The sequence below is a fragment of the Lolium rigidum genome, chromosome 1 (genome assembly GCF_022539505.1).
Source record: "Lolium rigidum isolate FL_2022 chromosome 1, APGP_CSIRO_Lrig_0.1, whole genome shotgun sequence".
Classification (NCBI taxonomy): domain Eukaryota; kingdom Viridiplantae; phylum Streptophyta; class Magnoliopsida; order Poales; family Poaceae; genus Lolium; species Lolium rigidum.
This window is the reverse complement of record NC_061508.1, coordinates 358,812,931-358,831,316: the sequence shown is the minus strand read 5'-3', so window position 1 is coordinate 358,831,316 and position 18,386 is coordinate 358,812,931. Positions and strand designations below refer to the sequence as shown.

The following is an 18,386-nucleotide window of genomic DNA, read 5'->3' as shown; positions in this document are numbered from 1 at the left end:
CTAGGAATGCGTCGGGGCGGACCCGCCGCAGGTCGCCCGCGCAATCATGGGCCCGCTAGTAATGAGGTCGAGGTATAGGCCGCCATCAGTTTAGACCGCTCGACTTCGGTGCCAACATTAAGGTAGCCTCCTTTGTAAGACAAGCAGCTGCACTACCAGTCCTCACATGCATCACCATTGCCACTGCTAACCCATCTTGCTCCCTACAACAAATAGAGGACTTCTCTCCCACCGTTTGCATGGAGATATTTTGGCTGGACCAGCACGAGGCCACCAAGTTCAAAAAATATGACATACTCGTGCATAATGTTTAAGAAATTGTTAATCTTAATTTATCGGTTGGTCTTAAAATGGAGATTAATCGCTTATCAGCCGATTAATCGATTTTATCGACCAACCATTTATCAGCTTATTTTTTGTAACCTAATTCATGGCACTAAATTTTCTATATTATGCTATATAAAAGCAATCTTGGAGCATTGAACATAAATATTACCTTGATTCCTTGCGTTTGAATAAGTAAAGATGGAAATTTTGAGCTACTGCACAGTTTTACAAGACTACTAGATCATAATGGCGCGCGTTGCTGCGCCCGTCCTTTTTCTGATAGAATGATAGAATTGTTGTAAATATGTTAATGCATGAAACATAGAAGTTGAGTTCATATGAACTTACCGACATATTGCTCAGAAAATGCTCAAAGGGGGGGACTCAGTCAGTTTGAAACAAAAAGAGGTATGCGTGATGCACTAATGTAATTTTTCTATGTATTACATTCATTTAAATATATATATGTAGGTCTTCCTTTTAGCTAATGGATTTTGGTTTGGTTCAAATGACTTTGAACTACTGACAGAACTGCAAATAATAGAAAACAAAAACAGATAGCTATTTGGTTGTAAATAGCACCTTAACGGAAACAGTTGTACAGGACAAAGATGGAGCTCACGCCTAATTAGGTTGAAGGTTGTACATGTGTTTCCACCCACGGTATACAGTGGACAGGATTTGGGAACTTGAGTAATAAAACATGTTATTATTAATCAAAGATAAGAGCAGCTAATAGAGCGCAAATGATTACTGATAATGAACACAGATACCAATCCCCCATTGCATACAAAAGGGGGGCACTTAAGATATCTTGGGTTTAGCAGCATCTCAATACAAACTTGGACCAACATCCTCAAATAGTACACTGTCAGAAACTGAAATGAGTAATAGGATCACCATTCGCTGCCCCTAATGTTAACAATACAGGCACATCATGAACATCCACAGGTCCTACTTGTACTTAATAACTGAAGGTACATTGCAGCGTGCAAGCCTGCATATGTTCATATATGGCCTGTAGCAGCATTGACTTAGTTCAGACGCTATGGAGGCAGAGCAATTACATAACTTGAACCAAGTGCCAACACTGAACACCAGTGAGTAGAAGACGTCCTTCTCCCATAAAGTATATAAAGTAATGATGAATTCCTTTTGCACAAGTGGTTTCATCTATAGTACATTGGTTTTTTGAATTTCTCAAATTGAAGAAATGATTGTTCCTACCATTGAGCTGAGCATCATTTTGAAACATGATGGAACACATTATGGGTGCACATTAGATACACCATCAGCAGCAACAGCTAGGGTACAAACTTTACCTCGATGCTACCCAGGATACCAAGAGGCTTGTAGATTGAAAACTATGGAAACGATGTACCTTAGTTGGACATTTGTAAATACAATTGAGCATGAAAATGCATCAGTCATTTATGTATGGTCTTATATGTTTATAACCAAATCATGAAGACGCACATTGCCGCGCCCATCTGTCTTTTGGAAAGAATATATAGATGTTCTAAAATGCTGGAAATAGAGACATTTGGTAAACTTTTAACAATATGAATTGCAATGCAATGATTCTCTCAATCACATTCATGATAAGATACAAAAAAATACTCAGAGCAAAATCTTACAAATCCTATTCTCTAAAGGCTCGCATCTTCTACTCTTGCCCAGATTTCAACTCTGATATGACGTGCAAGTTAGTTTTGGTATTGCCCAAAACCTGAATGTCAATATGAGGTGCAACATCGAATCTTAAAACACCCACTTTATTTTCATGGCTGAACATGAATGTCATCAATATGAAATGCAACGCTGAACCTAAAGATGTCCTCACCTATAGAGCAGAGCACAAATTATCATCTCAGATCAGAATCATTATCTAAGAAATAGTGATAGATAATGGTTCGTTATTATTGACATAGTTAGGTCCATCATCCATGAACTCCAGATAACAGCGACAATATAATTGACTTAAGTTTGATATATGAACAGAACCAGTTATATAAGATCAAAGAATACTTAAACCCTGACATATAGAACCAATAAATTTGAGCCAAAGTCTCTCGCGGATTTATTTGTATCTTCACATCAGCCCGTTTGTTATCCACTTATCTTGCATAGTGCAGAATTAAGAATCTCATATGCAGGTCAATTTACACCCAGGTTACCCGCGTAAAAAATAGACTCAAGTTGCATGGAAGACACCCGATTTTTTTTCTAATCTGAAACTTCTTACGAAAGCAAGTGCAACATCTTAAGGTTGCAAACCATTCAACTAAAAGTTGTAGGTGCAACTTAAGATTGGTTGCGAGATGGAATACCATTGCCATGCTGGTAAGATTTTGTGTCTATGAAATAAAAGCATTAGCTCGCAATCAGTAAAAGCATAGTAATTAAATTGATATGCCTCTAGGATGAACAATTAAACCTGAAAAAAGGCTATCAATACTTACTCAACACGTACGAAGGCGGTAGCATTTGATTGGAATGACATGTCAGGCTGCTATCGAAACTGAATCTGACTTATTTTGCAATATTTAAGCATTTAAAATGGTTTGTTGGTGAGAAGAAAAATCAAGGATCAGCTGAAGCAAAGCTAATGCCACATAATAAAAATTAAGCTGGAGAAAGGAAATTTAATGAACAAACAGGACATTGATATCCTATTACGCTGAAATCCCCACAACCATAATCCAAAATTACTATTTCAGTGACACGCCACAGATTTAATCATTTTACGACCCCATCCAACCAATGACAAATGATGAACCAATGATAGTCCAACTAAGAAGAACCAAAATGACTTGCTCGGACAACCATGCATAAGATAATTAGCTGCAATAGAAAGATGTAAAATGATTGTAAAATATGCATATGTTTAAACTATATTCTAATTTCTATTTATTTCCTTAATAAGAAAAGATTGAAGGGACATTGCAATAGAAATTTCAGGGTAGTATCTTTTTATTCATGGCAATTGTTTCCATGGACCTATAAAAAATTATGATAAATAGCTACTAAGCATGCTGGCCAGCATATAAGTTATAGAAGGTCATCACTGTCCATGTGTGTGATGGCAGACAATAATTTTGTGAAGTTGTTGAGAACATGCGATTAATAGCTTACTCCATCCCTGTTTACAATCAAATTATTATACCATAATATGAATATATTTTGAAATAAAATTGTGGTTTAACAAGTGATGGTTGGATACCTTCTAGAAAAATGATCTTTCTGCCGCCATGATACCATGATACAATCTATACATAACTGAATCATAACTTAATTTGTCTCCAACTTCAACCTTAGCAATAATGAGCTGATCTGAATATCCTTCACAAAGTCCAAATCAGATAGGTTGATATCACACATCAAAATGGGAATAACAGAGGGATGTGTTCTAGTCACTCGTTTTCAACCAATATTGTAAATGTTGTAGCTGCAAATCATGGATAATTGGGACACAAGGTCTTAAAAGCTCAAAAGCATGATGATTCTAGGTAGCCTCGAAAACTTAATTAATTGAGCACAACTGAGACAAAAGAAATTCTCACTGTGTGTTGCAAGGAAAGTAAATAAAAAGTGAAGCAAATGCTCACCATTATCTCAAAAGAAAAGTATATGTAGGCCAGTGTAGTATGCTCGTTCTTACCATGATCTCAACGGAGCAGAGCGGCAATATCACCCCGATCTCCTAGCTCATATTTTCTTGCCAGCACTGCCGCGCATGCGAATGTGAGAAGGCATCCTGCCATCGACCTTCCATACGCCGTCGCTGGCTACAGGACCTTATGTCTCCTCTCCCTGGTCCTGCCATATACGAATCCCCACTGCCAGGCCGCACTCGCCGCTGTTCCCCCCAGCTTGTGTACAGAACCGCATCCTGATTTCCTTCCTGGCCCACACAACCAAACTAATGAAGCATAACAGGGGAAGCGAATAACAGTTGTGCATCTGGAAGCCCACACAACCGAACTAACGAAGCGGCCCAATCACCATTGCAGGTCCAATTCACAAGGTAGGGACCATGACCATCATTTATGCTGTTATCAATTTTAGCTCCAAGTGATGTGAAATTGAATAGGCAATTATACTGTCTTATGTGGTTCATGAATTCACGACTCTTTTGCCCACCGTTAAACCGCATCAACTCTGCAAGCACCGGGGGAGGTGGCTGGAAGGGTTCAATATGAACACGTCCACCGCTGCAGCACCGATTAAACTCAACACGCCTCTTTTCCCAGCTATAATTCTTTTGGATGTGTTCCTTCCACCAGAAAGCTGCACCGCAGTGGCGGCATCTGAAACACGGTCCTCCCAAATTTGATCGGCCACGGAAAGTAGCTGGAATAACCCGGTAGGGGGTAGAATTAAATTTTAAGTGAGAAAATTTAATATACTATATTTCTTATTTTGTGGTAAAGTTGGCCGCACCTTTTAGAGCCTGAACAAATTGAGCAGCAAGAGGCAATTCGGGTTGTCCGTTGGGGTCAAGTGTTGGGCCTTCTGAGACCATAACTTTCTGCTTTTTCAGTCTAATGCGATCAGCCCGGTTTTGCTTTGCATGTTCCACAGAGTATACCGGGAAGAAAACATCTTCTATTGTTTAGAGGAAGAGGAAAACAACAATAGAATCATCAATCGAAAAATAACAAAACTTTTCTTTTCAACCAGCGTATGCAGAGTTCAGCAAACGTACTTCTTTTTCTTTGCAAAATTGGATTGGACACAGCAATTGGTTCATTAATCCTTGCCCTCTTATTCTGGGGGCCAGAACTACTCGAGCCACGAAAAAAACGTGGCTCGTATGTATTCCTAACTTGGGTTTGTGCTCGCGAACGCTTTCTCATTTTTTCTATACAGGTATAACCTGTGATATAGACGATTAGAAAGACAGGAAAAGGTACGACATGCGCAGAGAAGGATGCAGTTATATGCAAACATTTCGTTGAACTAAAATGTTTATAGCAACACAGAATGTAAAGGTAATTGAAATTGAAATTGGCAAATGCATACCAAATAATTTTAAAAGGGGGGTGCAATACAATGATTCAGCAAGGGTACCTGTCCAGCAGCCATTGAGAAATATACTGAAGGACACACAGCAGCTCGCAATTATCCGTGAACAAGAATGCGGAAGAAAGAAGGATTCCCTGTAAGAAGATAGAATTAGTCAGTTCGCTACATATTTCTCGCGACAATGTAAGGAGAGCTGAAATTTGGGACTGCAGCAAAGCAGAAAGAATAACCTACGCAAAGAGGATGGAAGCAGTGAGGAAAGATAGGTTACTGTGTACACATATTTATATTGAGGAGGAGGTAGAACTGAAAGTAACGGTAGCATTAAACAGAATAATCACAGGAGGTGGCATAATTAGATGAATGATAATGAATGGGACGAAATTACCACCATGAATCCATCATTAAGTCGCTGGAAAATACAGTTAAGTCGTCCAGAAGGAACGCAGGAGAAGCGTTCCTTCTGTTACGCTAATTGGTCTGCTCTGGTGTGCGAAGGAGAAGGAGGGCCGTTGTTCACATTCAGTACATGGGCCTCCGATTTCGATCGACCGCGTCGAAAGAGTCCAGCCGAGGGCCTGCAACGAACACAAAATTTGCCGCCCAGCGGAGCGCAAAAAAATCTGTAAACTTACTGAAATACGCAAATAAAATCCGCTGAAGTTCAGGTAAAATAGTAAAATAATTGTGAAATTGGTAACCTCATGTCGCTGTCCAGCCGTGGGCGGGATTTGCCGGCAATGGCGGACGAACCCGGTGGGATTTTCCTCAGCTGCCGGAGGCATGGCGCCCCAGGCGGAGGAAGCACGGCGCACCCGCGTCGGAGGACGATACTATGGCGTGGCTCTCGTCGATGATCTCCTCGAGGGATCCGACGCTCATGGGTGTGCCCCGGAGGTCGTCAACCTTGGATCGGTCCTCCTCGGTCTTCTCCTCGGTGGGGCGGAGGCGCTCCTGCGCGGCGACGAACTCCTCCTCCATGAGGAGGTAGTCCTTGACCCGCTCGAACTTGAGGAGGCGGAGGCGGCACTTGGAGAACGGCGCGACGTGGGGCAGGCGCGCCGCCGCCTCGGGCCCCTTCTGCCTCCGCTGCTTGCGGCCGACGCGGGACGGCGCGGCCGGCGGCTCGAACTTCTTGTCCTTCTTGCCTCCCGCAGCGACGCGCGCCTGCCAGGTCACCCGCTTGGCCCGAACCGCCGGCCGATATTCCCAGGCGCAGCCGCTCGCCGCCCGCCCAAATCCCAGACGCAGCCGCTCGTCCCCAATTTCCAGAACTGCCGACCGCAAACGATTATCTCGTGGAAGCCCAGAAAAGGCTGGCCCGTTCAGTGTGTCGTCGGCCCAATCAACGTGGTGAGACCTACGTCAACTCTGGGAGTAGAAGCCCTCCAAGGAAGATGGGCCTGAGAACACGGGAGTTCGTTCGCTGTAACGTTTCGGCAAGGCAAACAAGTGTCGACCATTGGATTGTCCCATCTAACGGCTTAAAACGTCCAGGCGCTGTGGAGGCTCCTAGGTGGTTCCATTATACTGTTAACTAATAAGACGAAAATATCTCCCCCACAGTTTGCATGGAGATGTTTTGGCTAGAGTGCACGAGGCCACCGAGTTCAACAAATACGACATACTCGCGTGGTCGCGCCACCAAAAGCGACAATACAGAGGCGTTGGGCCATCAGCTTAGGCAGGGCGCGGTGCCGCCGGTTCCCATCGGGAAGGACTTTGGGGACGAGATCTTCCACCGCAGGCGAAAGCACGCAATGTGGCTCGACCCACAATACGATGTCGGATAGCGACTTTTGATCGACCCTACTTCGTGAGGAATGAGAGATGGCGCTGAACCATGATACGTCTCCGACGTATCGATAATTTCTTATGTTCCATGCCACATTATTGATGATATCTACATGTTTTATGCACACTTTATGTCATATTCGTGCATTTTCTGGAACTAACCTATTAACAAGATGCCGAAGAGCCGCTTGTCGTTTTCGTCGTTTTTGGTTTCGTAAATCCTAGTAACGAAATATTCTCGAATTGGACGAAATCAACGCACGGGGTCCTATTTTGCCACGAAGCTTCCGGAAGACCGAAGAGGAGTCGAAGTGGGGCCACAAGGTGCCGCCACCATAGGGCGGCGCGGCCCGTGCCCCCGGCCGCGCCGACCTATGGTGTGGGGCCCTCGTGTGGCCCCCCACGTTGCCCTTCCGCCTACTTAAAGCCTCCGTCGCGAAAACCCCGGTACCGAGAGCCACGATACGGAAAACCTTCCGCAGACGCCGCCGCCGCCAATCCCATCTCGGGGATTCTGGAGATCTCCTCCGGCACCCTCGCCGGAGAGGGGATTCATCTCCCGGAGGACTCTTCACCGCCATGGTCGCCTCCGGAGTGATGAGTGAGTAGTTCACCCCTGGACTATGGGTCCATAGCAGTAGCTAGATGGTTGTCTTCTCCTCATTGTGCTTCATTGTTGGATCTTGTGAGCTGCCTAACATGATCAAGATCATCTATCCGTAATGCTATATGTTGTGTTTGTCGGGATCCGATGGATAGAGAATACCATGTTATGTTAATTATCAAGTTATTACCTATGTGTTGTTTATGATCTTGCAGGCTCTCCGTTATTAGTAGAGGCTCGGCCAAGTTGATGCTAGTAACTCCAAGAGGGAGTATTTATGCTCGATAGTGGGTTCATGTCTCCATGAATCGGGGAGTGACAGAAACCCCTAAGGTTATGGATGTGTCTGTTGCCACTAGGGATAAAACATTGATGCTATGTCCGAGGATGTAGTTATTGATTACATTACGCGCAATACTTAATGCAGTTGTCCGTTGTTAGCAACTTAATACCGGAGGGGTTCGGATGATAACCTCGAAGGTGGACTTTTTAGGCATAGATGCAGTTGGATGGCGGTTTATGTACTTTGTCGTAATGCCCAATTAAATCTCACTCGTACTTATCATGACATGTATGTGCATTGTTATGCCCTCTCTATTTGTCAATTGCCCGACCGTAATTTGTTCACCAAACATGCTTTTATCTTATGGGAGAGACACCTCTAGTGAACTCGTGGACCCCGGTCCATTCTTTTATACTCGAAATAAAAATCTCGTCGCAATACTTGTTCTTACTCGTTTTCTTGCAAACAATCATCTTCCACACAATACGGTTAACCCTTTGTTACAGCAAGCCGGTGAGATTGACAACCTCACTGTTTCGTTGGGGCAAAGTACTTTGGTTGTGTTGTGCGGGTTCCACGTTGGCGCCGGAATCTCCGGTGTTGCGCCGCACTACATCCCGCCGCCATCAACCTTCAACGTGCTTCTTGACTCCTACTCGGTTCGATTAAACCTTGGTTTCTAACCGAGGGAAACTTACCGCTGTGCGCATCACACCTTCCTCTTGGGGTTCCCAACGGACGTGTCAATTACACAGATCAAGACACGCTGCAAGGGGAGTCTCCACTTCCCAACCTCTTTACTTTGTTTTTGTCTTGCTTTATTTTATTTACTACTTTGTTTGCTGCATTATATCAATTAAAAAAACACAAAAAAATTAGTTGCTAGCTTTACTTTATTTACTGTCTTGTTTGCTATATCAAAAACACAAAAAAATTAGTTACTTGCATTTACTTTATCTAGTTTGTTTTATTTACTACTGCTAAAATGGCCACCCCTGAAAATACTAAGTTGTGTGACTTCACTAGCACAAATAATAATGATTTCTTATGCACACCTATTGCTCCACCCTGCTACTACAGCAGAATTCTTTGAAATTAAACCTCGCTTTATCGAATCTTGTTATGCGAGAGCAATTTTATGGTGTTAGTTCTGATGATGCTGCTGCCCATCTTAATAATTTTGTTGAATTGTGTGAAATGCAAAAGTATAAAGATGTAGATGATGACATTATAAAATTAAAATTATTTCCTTTCTCATTAAGAGGAAGAGCTAAAGATTGGTTGCTATCTCTGCCTAAGAATAGTATTGATTCCTGGACTAAATGCAAGGATGCTTTTATTGGTAGATATTATCCCCCCGCTAAAATTATATCTTTGAGGAGTAGCATAATGAATTTTAAACAATTGGATAATGAACATGTTGCTCAAGCTTGGGAAAGAATGAAATCTTTGGTTAAAAATTGCCCAACCCATGGACTGACTACTTGGATGATCATCCAAACCTTCTATGCAGGACTAAATTTTTCTTCGCGGAATTTATTGGATTCAGCTGCTGGAGGTACCTTTATGTCCATCACTTTGGGGGCGGCTACAAAGCTTCTTGATGATATGATGGTTAATTACTCTAAATGGCACACGGAAAGAGCTCCACAAGGTAAGAAGGTAAATTCTGTTGAAGAATCCTCTTCCTTGAATGATAAGGTTGATGCTATTATGTCTATGCTTGTGAATGATAGGACTAATGTTGATCCTAATAATGTTCCGTTAGCTTCATTGGTTGCCCAAGAAGAACATGTAGATGTAAACTTCATTAAAAATAATAATTTCAACAACAATGCTTATCGGAACAATTCTAGTAATAACTATAGGCCATATCCTTATAATAATGGTAATGGTTATGCTAATTATTATGGGAATTCTTACAATAATAATAGGAATACACCCCCTGGACTTGAAGCTATGCTTAAAGAATTTATTAGTACACAAATTGCCTTTAACAAATCTGTTGAGAAAAAGCTGAATAAAATTGATATTCTTGCTTCTAAGGTTGATAGTCTTGCCTCTGATGTTGATCTTTTGAAATCGAAAGTTATGCCTAATAGGGATATTGAAAATAAAATTGTTACTACAGCAAATGCCATCCAAGTTAGAATTAATGAGAATATAAGATTAATTGCTGAACTGCGTGCTAGGTGGGATAGAGAAGAAAATGAAAAACTAGCTAAAGAGAAAATGTAGCTAAAGTTTGGACTATTACCACCACTAGCAATGCTAATTATTCACATGTTGCTGCACCTCCTACTATCAATGATAAAATAATTGGTGTTGGCAATGTTTCTACTCCTAGTGCAAAGCGCGCAAAATTACCTGAAACTGCTAAAACTGCCTGTGATAAAACTGCTGAAATTTTTTCCAACCTTGGGGATGATAATCCCATTGCTTTAGATTGTAATGATTTAGATTTTGATGATTGCTACAAAAACTTCCTAAGAGTCCCAATGCTAGCGCTGTAAACTTGGCTTTCACAAAACATATTACAAATGCTCTCATAAAAGCTAGAGAAGAGAAACTAAAACTTGAAACTTCTATTCCTAGAAAGCTAGATGATGGTTGGGAGCCCATCATTAAAATGAGGGTCAAAGATTTTGATTGTAATGCTTTATGTGATCTTGGTGCAAGTATTTCTGTTATGCCTAAGAAAGTCTATGATATGCTTGACTTGCCACCAATGAAAAAATGTTATCTGGATGTTAATCTCGCTGATAATGCTAAAAAGAAACCTTTCGGGAAAGTTGATAATGTTCATATTATGGTTAACAATAACCTTGTCCCCGTTGATTTTGTTGTCTTGGATATTGAATGCAATGCATCTTGCCCCATTATATTGGGAAGACCTTTTCTTCGAACCGTTGGTGCTACTATTGATATGAAGGAAGGTAATATTAAATATCAATTCTCTCTCAAGAAAGGTATGGAACACTTCCCTAGAAAGAGAATGAAGTTACCTTATGATTCTATTATTAGAACAAATTATGATGTTGATGCTTCATCTCTTGATGTTACTTGAGTTACACTTTCCGCGCCTAGCTGAAAGGCGTTAAAGAAAAGCGCTTATGGGAGACAACCCATGTTTTTACTACAGTATTTTTGTTTTATATTTGAGTCTTGGAAGTTGTTTACTACTGTAGAAACCTCTCCTTATCTTAGTTTTGTGTTTTGTTGTGCCAAGTAAAGTCTTTGATAGCAAAGTAAATACTAGATTTGGATTACTGCGCAGAAACAGATTTCTTTGCTGTCACGAATCTGGGTCTAATTCTTCGTAGGTAACTCAGAAAATTAAGCCAATTTACGTGAGTGATCCTCGGATATGTACGCAACTTTCATTCAATTTGGGCATTTTCATTTGAGCAAGTCTGGTGCCCTAATAAAATCCATCTTTACGGACTCGTTCTGTTTTGACAGATTCTGCCTTTTATTTCGCATTGCCTCTTTTGCTATGTTGGATGAATTTCTTTGATCCATTAATGTCCAGTAGCTTTATGCAATGTCCAGAAGTGTTAAGAATGATTGTGTCACCTCTGAACATGTTAATTTTTTATTATGCACTAACCCTCTAATGAGTTGTTTCGAGTTTGGTGTGGAGGAAGTTTTCAAGGATCAAGAGAGGAGTATGATACAATATGATCAAGGAGAGTGAAAGCTCTAAGCTTGGGGATGCCCCGGTGGTTCACCCCTGCATATTCTAAGAAGACTCAAGCGTCTAAGCTTGGGGATGCCCAAGGCATCCCCTTCTTCATCGACAACATTATCGGGTTCCTCCCTCGAAACTATATTTTTATTCCGTCACATCTTATGCACTTTGCTTGGAGCGTCGGCTTGTTTTTGTTTTTGTTTTGTTTGAATAAAATGGATCCTAGCATTCACTTTGTGGGAGAGAGACACGCTCCGCTGTAGCATATGGACAAGTATGTCCTTAGGCTCTACTCATAGTATTCATGGCGAAGTTTCTTCTTCGTTAAATTGTTATATGGTTGGAATTGGAAAATGCTACATGTAGTAATTCTAAAATGTCTTGGATAATTTGATACTTGGCAATTGTTGTGCTCATGTTTAAGCTCTTGCATCATATACTTTGCACCCATTAATGAAGAAACACTTAGAGCTTGCTAATTTGGTTTGCATATTTGGTTTCTCTAGAGTCTAGATAATATCTAGTATTGAGTTTTGAACAACAAGGAAGACGGTGTAGAGTCTTATAATGTTTACAATATGTCTTTTATGTGAGTTTTGCTGCACCGTTCATCCTTGTGTTTCTTTCAAATAACCTTGCTAGCCTAAACCTTGTATCGAGAGGGAATACTTCTCATGCATCCAAAATCCTTGAGCCAACCACTATGCCATTTGTGTCCACCATACCTACCTACTACATGGTATTTATCCGCCATTCCAAAGTAAATTGCTTGAGTGCTACCTTTAAAATTCCATCATTCACCTTTACAATATATAGCTCATGGGACAAATAGCTTAAAAACTATTGTGGTATTGAATATGTACTTATGCACTTTATCTCTTATTAAGTTGCTTGTTGAGCGATAACCATGCTTCGGGGACGCCATCAACTATTCTTTGTTGAATATCATGTGAGTTGCTATGCATGTCCGTCTTGTCTCGAAATAAGAGAGATCTACCACCTTAATGGTTGGAGCATACATATTGTTAGAGAAGAACATTGGGCCGCTAACTAAAGCCATGATTCATGGTGGAAGTTTCAGTTTTGGACATATATCCTCAATCTCATATGAGAATAATAATTGTTGCGACATGCTTATGCATTAAAGAGGAGTCCATTATCCGTTGTCCATGTTGTCCCGGTATGGATGTCTAAGTTGAGAATAATCAAAAGCGAGAAATCCAAAATGCGAGCTTTCTCCTTAGACCTTTGTACAGGCGGCATGGAGGTACCCCATTGTGACACTTGGTTAAAACATGTGTATTGCAATGATCCGGTAGTCCAAGCTAATTAGGACAAGGTGCGGGCACTATTAGTATACTATGCATGAGACTTGCAACTTGTAAGATATAATTTACATAACTCATATGCTTTATTACTACCGTTGACAAAATTGTTTCATGTTTTCAAAATAAAAGCTCTAGCACAAATATAACAATCGATGCTTTCCTCTTTGAAGGACCATTCTCTTTACTTTTATGTTGAGTCAGTTCACCTATCTCTCTCCACCTCAAGAAGCAAACACTTGTGTGAACTGTGCATTGATTCCTACATACTTGCATATTGCACTTGTTATATTACTCTATGTTGACAATTATCCATGAGATATACATGTTATAAGTTGAAAGCAACCGCTGAAACTTAATCTTCCTTTGTGTTGCTTCAATACCTTTACTTTGATTTATTGCTTTATGAGTTAACTCTTATGCAAGACTTATTGATGCTTGTCTTGAAGTACTATTCATGAAAAGTCTTTGCTTTATGATTCACTTGTTTACTCATATCATTACCATTGTTTTGATCGCTGCATTCATTACATATGTTTACAAATAGTATGATCAAGGTTATGATGGCATGTCACTTCGAAATTATCTTTGTTATCGTTTTACTCGCTCGGGACGAGCATAACTAAGCTTGGGGATGCCGATACGTCTCCGACGTATCGATAATTTCTTATGTTCCATGCCACATTATTGATGATATCTACATGTTTTATGCACACTTTATGTCATATTCGTGCATTTTCCGGAAGTAACCTATTAACAAGATGCCGAAGAGCCAGATTCTTTGTTTTCTGTTGTTTTTGGTTTCGAAATCCTAGTAACGAAATATTCTCGGAATTGGACGAAATCAACGCCCGGGGTCCTATTTTGCCACGAAGCTTCCGGAAGACCGAAGAGGAGTCGAGGTGGGGCCACGAGGTGCCGCCACCATAGGGCGGCGCGGCCCGGCCCCGGCCGCGCCGACCTATGGTGTGGGGCCCTCGTGTGGCCCCCCACGTTGCCCTTCCGCCTACTTAAAGCCTCCGTCGCGAAAACCCCGATCCGAGAGCCACGATACGGAAAACCTTCCCGAGACGCCGGCGCCGCCAATCCCATCTCGGGGGATTCGGAGATCTCCTCCGGCACCTCGCCGGAGAGGGGATTCATCTCCCGGAGGACTCTTCACCGCCATGGTCGCCTCCGGAGTGATGAGTGAGTAGTTCACCCCTGGACTATGGGTCCATAGCAGTAGCTAGATGGTTGTCTTCTCCTCATTGTGCTTCATTGTTGGATCTTGTGAGCTGCCTAACATGATCAAGATCATCTATCCGTAATGCTATATGTTGTGTTTGTCGGGATCCGATGGATAGAGAATACCATGTTATGTTAATTATCAAGTTATTACCTATGTGTTGTTTATGATCTTGCATGCTCTCCGTTATTAGTAGAGGCTCTGGCCAAGTTGATGCTAGTAACTCCAAGAGGGAGTATTTATGCTCGATAGTGGGTTCATGTCTCCGTGAATGCGGGGAGTGACGAAACCCCTAAGGTTATGGATGTCTTGTTGCCACTAGGGATAAAACATTGATGCTATGTCCGAGGATGTAGTTATTGATTACATTACGCGCAATCCTTAATGCAATTGTCTGTTGTTAGCAACTTAATACTGGAGGGGGTTCGGATGATAACTTGAAGGTGGACTTTTTAGGCATAGATGCAGTTGGATGGCGGTCTATGTACTTTGTCGTAATGCCCAATTAAATCTCACTTGTACTTATCATGACATGTATGTGCATTGTTATGCCCTCTCTATTTGTCAATTGCCCGACTGTAATTTGTTCACCCAACATGCTTTTATCTTATGGGAGAGACACCTCTAGTGAACTGTGGACCCCGGTCCATTCTTTTATACTGAAATACAAATCTGCTGCAATACTTGTTCTTACTGTTTTCTTGCAAACAATTATCTTCACACAATACAGTTAACCCTTTGTTACAGCAAGCCGGTGAGATTGACAACCTCACTGTTTCGTTGGGGCAAAGTACTTTGGTTGTGTTGTGCAGGTTCCACGTTGGCGCCGGAATCTCCGGTGTTGCGCCGCACTACATCCCGCCGCCATCAACCTTCAACGTGCTTCTTGACTCCTCTCGGTTCGATTAAACCTTGGTTTCTAACTGAGGGAAACTTGCCGCTGTGCGCATCACACCTTCCTCTTGGGGTTCCCAACGGACGTGTCAATTACACGCATCAAACCACTTCACCGGTGAGCATCCACCACCGAAGCGGAAGCGGTTCTGGTCAGTGCCTAGCCGCACTATCATGGACGTCATCGAGAACGCGCGCCGTGTAGCCTTCATTCGGTCGGCTACAGAGGTCGACATCGTCATCCTTGACTCCGAGGAGAAAGAATAGGGGCTGACCGACCCGAGGGGCGAATGAATATCCGCATAATAGTTTTTTTTTAAATTCATGTACTGTTCCTCTTATTTTTTACACATGATGAATGGTGTTTTCCATCTCATCTCAAAACAAAAAAGGAAAAAAAAATATTACATGCATCTGTTAGGTCGACATGGCCTAATTTATGTACGCGGGCTGACCAGTAGGCCTCACCCTCTCTCTCGCGTGCGTCCGCCGACAGGTCTCCCCCGGCCGTATCTGAAAATTCAACCATCACCGATTCAGATCCCGCCGGAGAAGACGGAGATTGACGGAGAGGGAAAAAAATCACCATCCTGGAGCCTACATAAACCCCTTGATTGTCCAAGTCCAACACCACAGCTCCCCCCTCCTCTGCTTCCACCACCTCCCTGAGCGCGAGATCCAGATCTTGGCAGCAATGGCGGGGACGGTGACAATCCCCGGCTCGTCGGTGCCCTCGACGCCGCTGCTCAAGGACGAGCTGGACATCGTGATCCCGACCATCCGCAACCTCGACTTCCTCGAGATGTGGCGCCCCTTCTTCCAGCCCTACCACCTCATCATCGTGCAGGACGGCGACCCCAGCAAGGTCATCAAGGTGCCCGAGGGCTTCGACTACGAGCTCTACAACCGCAACGACATCAACCGCATCCTCGGCCCCAAGGCCTCCTGCATCTCCTTCAAGGACTCCGCATGCCGCTGCTTCGGCTACATGGTCTCCAAGAAGAAGTACGTCTTCACCATCGACGACGACTGCTTCGTAAGTTTTTTCCCCCGCGCCCGCCCGCGGATCTGGATCGCGTCTCTTTGTTTCTTCCCTCGAATTCGACCAGATCTGGCCGGATCTAGCCTAGTACTGTAGTAACACTACTCGCTTCTCCTGGGGAATTACTCGATGCTAGGTCGCCAAGGACCCATCCGGCAAGGACATCAACGCTCTTCAGCAGCACATCGAGAACCTGCTCAGCCCGTCCACCCCGTTCTTCTTCAACACCCTGTACGACCCCTACCGCGAAGGCGCCGACTTCGTCCGTGGATACCCCTTCAGCCTCAGGGAGGGCGCCCCCACCGCCGTGTCCCACGGCCTGTGGCTCAACATCCCCGACTACGATGCGCCCACGCAGATGGTCAAGCCCCGTGAGAGGAACAGCAGGTAAAGACTGCGTTTTTTTTGTTCGTCGCAATGCTCATCTGCTTGCTACCTGTTCAGAAAATCGTGCTATTGCATCGCGAATTGTTGCTTATCTCTCTTGGATCTTGTTCAGGTATGTTGATGCTGTCCTGACTATCCCCAAGGGAACGCTGTTCCCCATGTGTGGCATGAACCTTGCCTTTGACCGTCAGCTCATCGGCCCTGCCATGTACTTTGGCCTCATGGGCGATGGCCAGCCGATCGGCCGCTACGACGACATGTGGGCTGGATGGTGTGTCAAGGTTTGTGTTTCTTGCTGCTTACTTTGTGTACTGAATTACTTACTACCTGCGGCCTGTCTTAGCATCCACCGTTAGTATAGTATAACTTAGACCTGATGAAACTGATCATCCAAATGCATAAACTGACTTCAGGTCATCTGCGACCACTTGAGCCTGGGAGTCAAGACTGGCCTGCCTTACCTGTGGCACAGCAAGGCCAGCAACCCCTTCGTCAACCTCAAGAAGGAGTACAAGGGCATCTTCTGGCAGGAGGACATCATCCCGTTCTTCCAGAGCGCCACCCTCTCCAAGGAGTGTGACACAGTCCAGAAGTGCTACATCTCGCTCTCCGAGCAGGTCAGGGAGAAGCTTGGTAAGATTGACCCTTACTTTGTGAAGCTTGCTGATGCCATGGTCACCTGGATTGAGGCCTGGGATGAGCTCAACCCATCCGCTGCTGCTGCTGCTGATGCTGAGAACGGGAAGGCAGTGGCCAAGTAGGCCGGTCGGCTGATCTTCTGAAGAAGTCAAGAGAATACTGAAGCAGCCAAGTGTATGGTTGGGGCCTCGGCCCTCATAGATATATACTATTAGTTCTTTTTGACAAGGAGAGATCACTGAGGAAGAAGCTTTTATAATTCACTGTTGTTATGCTGGTGGTTCTTTTGTAGCTGGAAAAAGGATTTGTTATCATTTACATTATACAAGACAAATAATAATAGTTCTGCGTAATTTGTTGGTTGTTATAGTGAGTTCTTCCTGTTGAATATCGTGTGTTCTTTGTCTATTTATATTACCCTTGAGTTTTAGTTTTAATATTTATGAGAATAGAGCTAGGACATGGCTCCTTTCCAACGGTCTGCTCTTGCTCGGAGTGGCCCAGAATTTGCGCCTGTAAACTAGTTTGGAGTATCCCATTGTTAGAAGCCAGCATAATACTACTGCACATCATAGAAAAGAAGGGAAAGGGCAAAAAATAAGAATATTTGTAAGGACGCTTGAAATACAATTGAGCAATTGATTCAGGTCCCCTTCTTTTAGACCTACGTTTATAGCTAGGCTCAGGCCCAAAATTGATTCCACCGGTGTCCCCAAACCCTGCCGGCGCACAAGTCTGATAATAAACAGACTGGCACTCCCGTGCCGGCCCCGTGGTTCAGGGCTGCAGCCTGGAGGATCTGCTGATCGAGATGGACTGCGTCATGAGGCCTCACTGGTACGCCATTATCAGAGACACTGGTGGATCCGCTGATCGAGATGGACTGCGTCATGAGGCCTCACAGGTACGCCATTATCAGAGACACCGCTCTTGTCATAAACTACATCAAGGAAGACGTGTTTTAGTCAGGTGACGATGGAAGAAGCCATGAGATCAGGCATTGCAGCCATCATATTAGGCAAAACATAGCTCTTGCTCTGATCTTAGTTAGCCGCTGTTAACTATGATTTCCCAAATCCTTAGGTGTATTGTAGTTTTCGACCTTTTTTTCCACTAGCACTTTCACTACCCTTTCTCCTTATCT

At 43.2% G+C, this 18,386-nt stretch overlaps 1 protein-coding gene across 1 annotated transcript; it reads left to right on the top strand.

Annotated features, from left to right (window-relative positions):
• Positions 1-15,800: 15,800 nt before the first annotated feature.
• LOC124702651 (UDP-arabinopyranose mutase 1-like) lies at positions 15,801-17,595 on the top strand. Its single transcript, XM_047234812.1, has 4 exons — positions 15,801-16,210; positions 16,353-16,603; positions 16,716-16,884; positions 17,017-17,595. The coding sequence occupies exons 1-4, from the start codon at positions 15,869-15,871 to the stop codon at positions 17,362-17,364; spliced, it is 1,110 nt and encodes a 369-aa protein (XP_047090768.1). The 5' UTR covers positions 15,801-15,868; the 3' UTR covers positions 17,365-17,595.
• The last annotated feature ends 791 nt before the right edge of the window (positions 17,596-18,386 follow it).

Coding starts and splice junctions, on each gene's coding strand:
- LOC124702651 (XM_047234812.1), top strand. CDS start 15,869: ATGGCGGGGACGGTGACAATCCCCGGCTCGTCGGTGCCCTCGACGCCG. Junction 16,211..16,352: donor CCATCGACGACGACTGCTTC/GTAAGTTTTTTC, acceptor ACTCGATGCTAG/GTCGCCAAGGACCCATCCGG. Junction 16,885..17,016: donor GGGCTGGATGGTGTGTCAAG/GTTTGTGTTTCT, acceptor AACTGACTTCAG/GTCATCTGCGACCACTTGAG.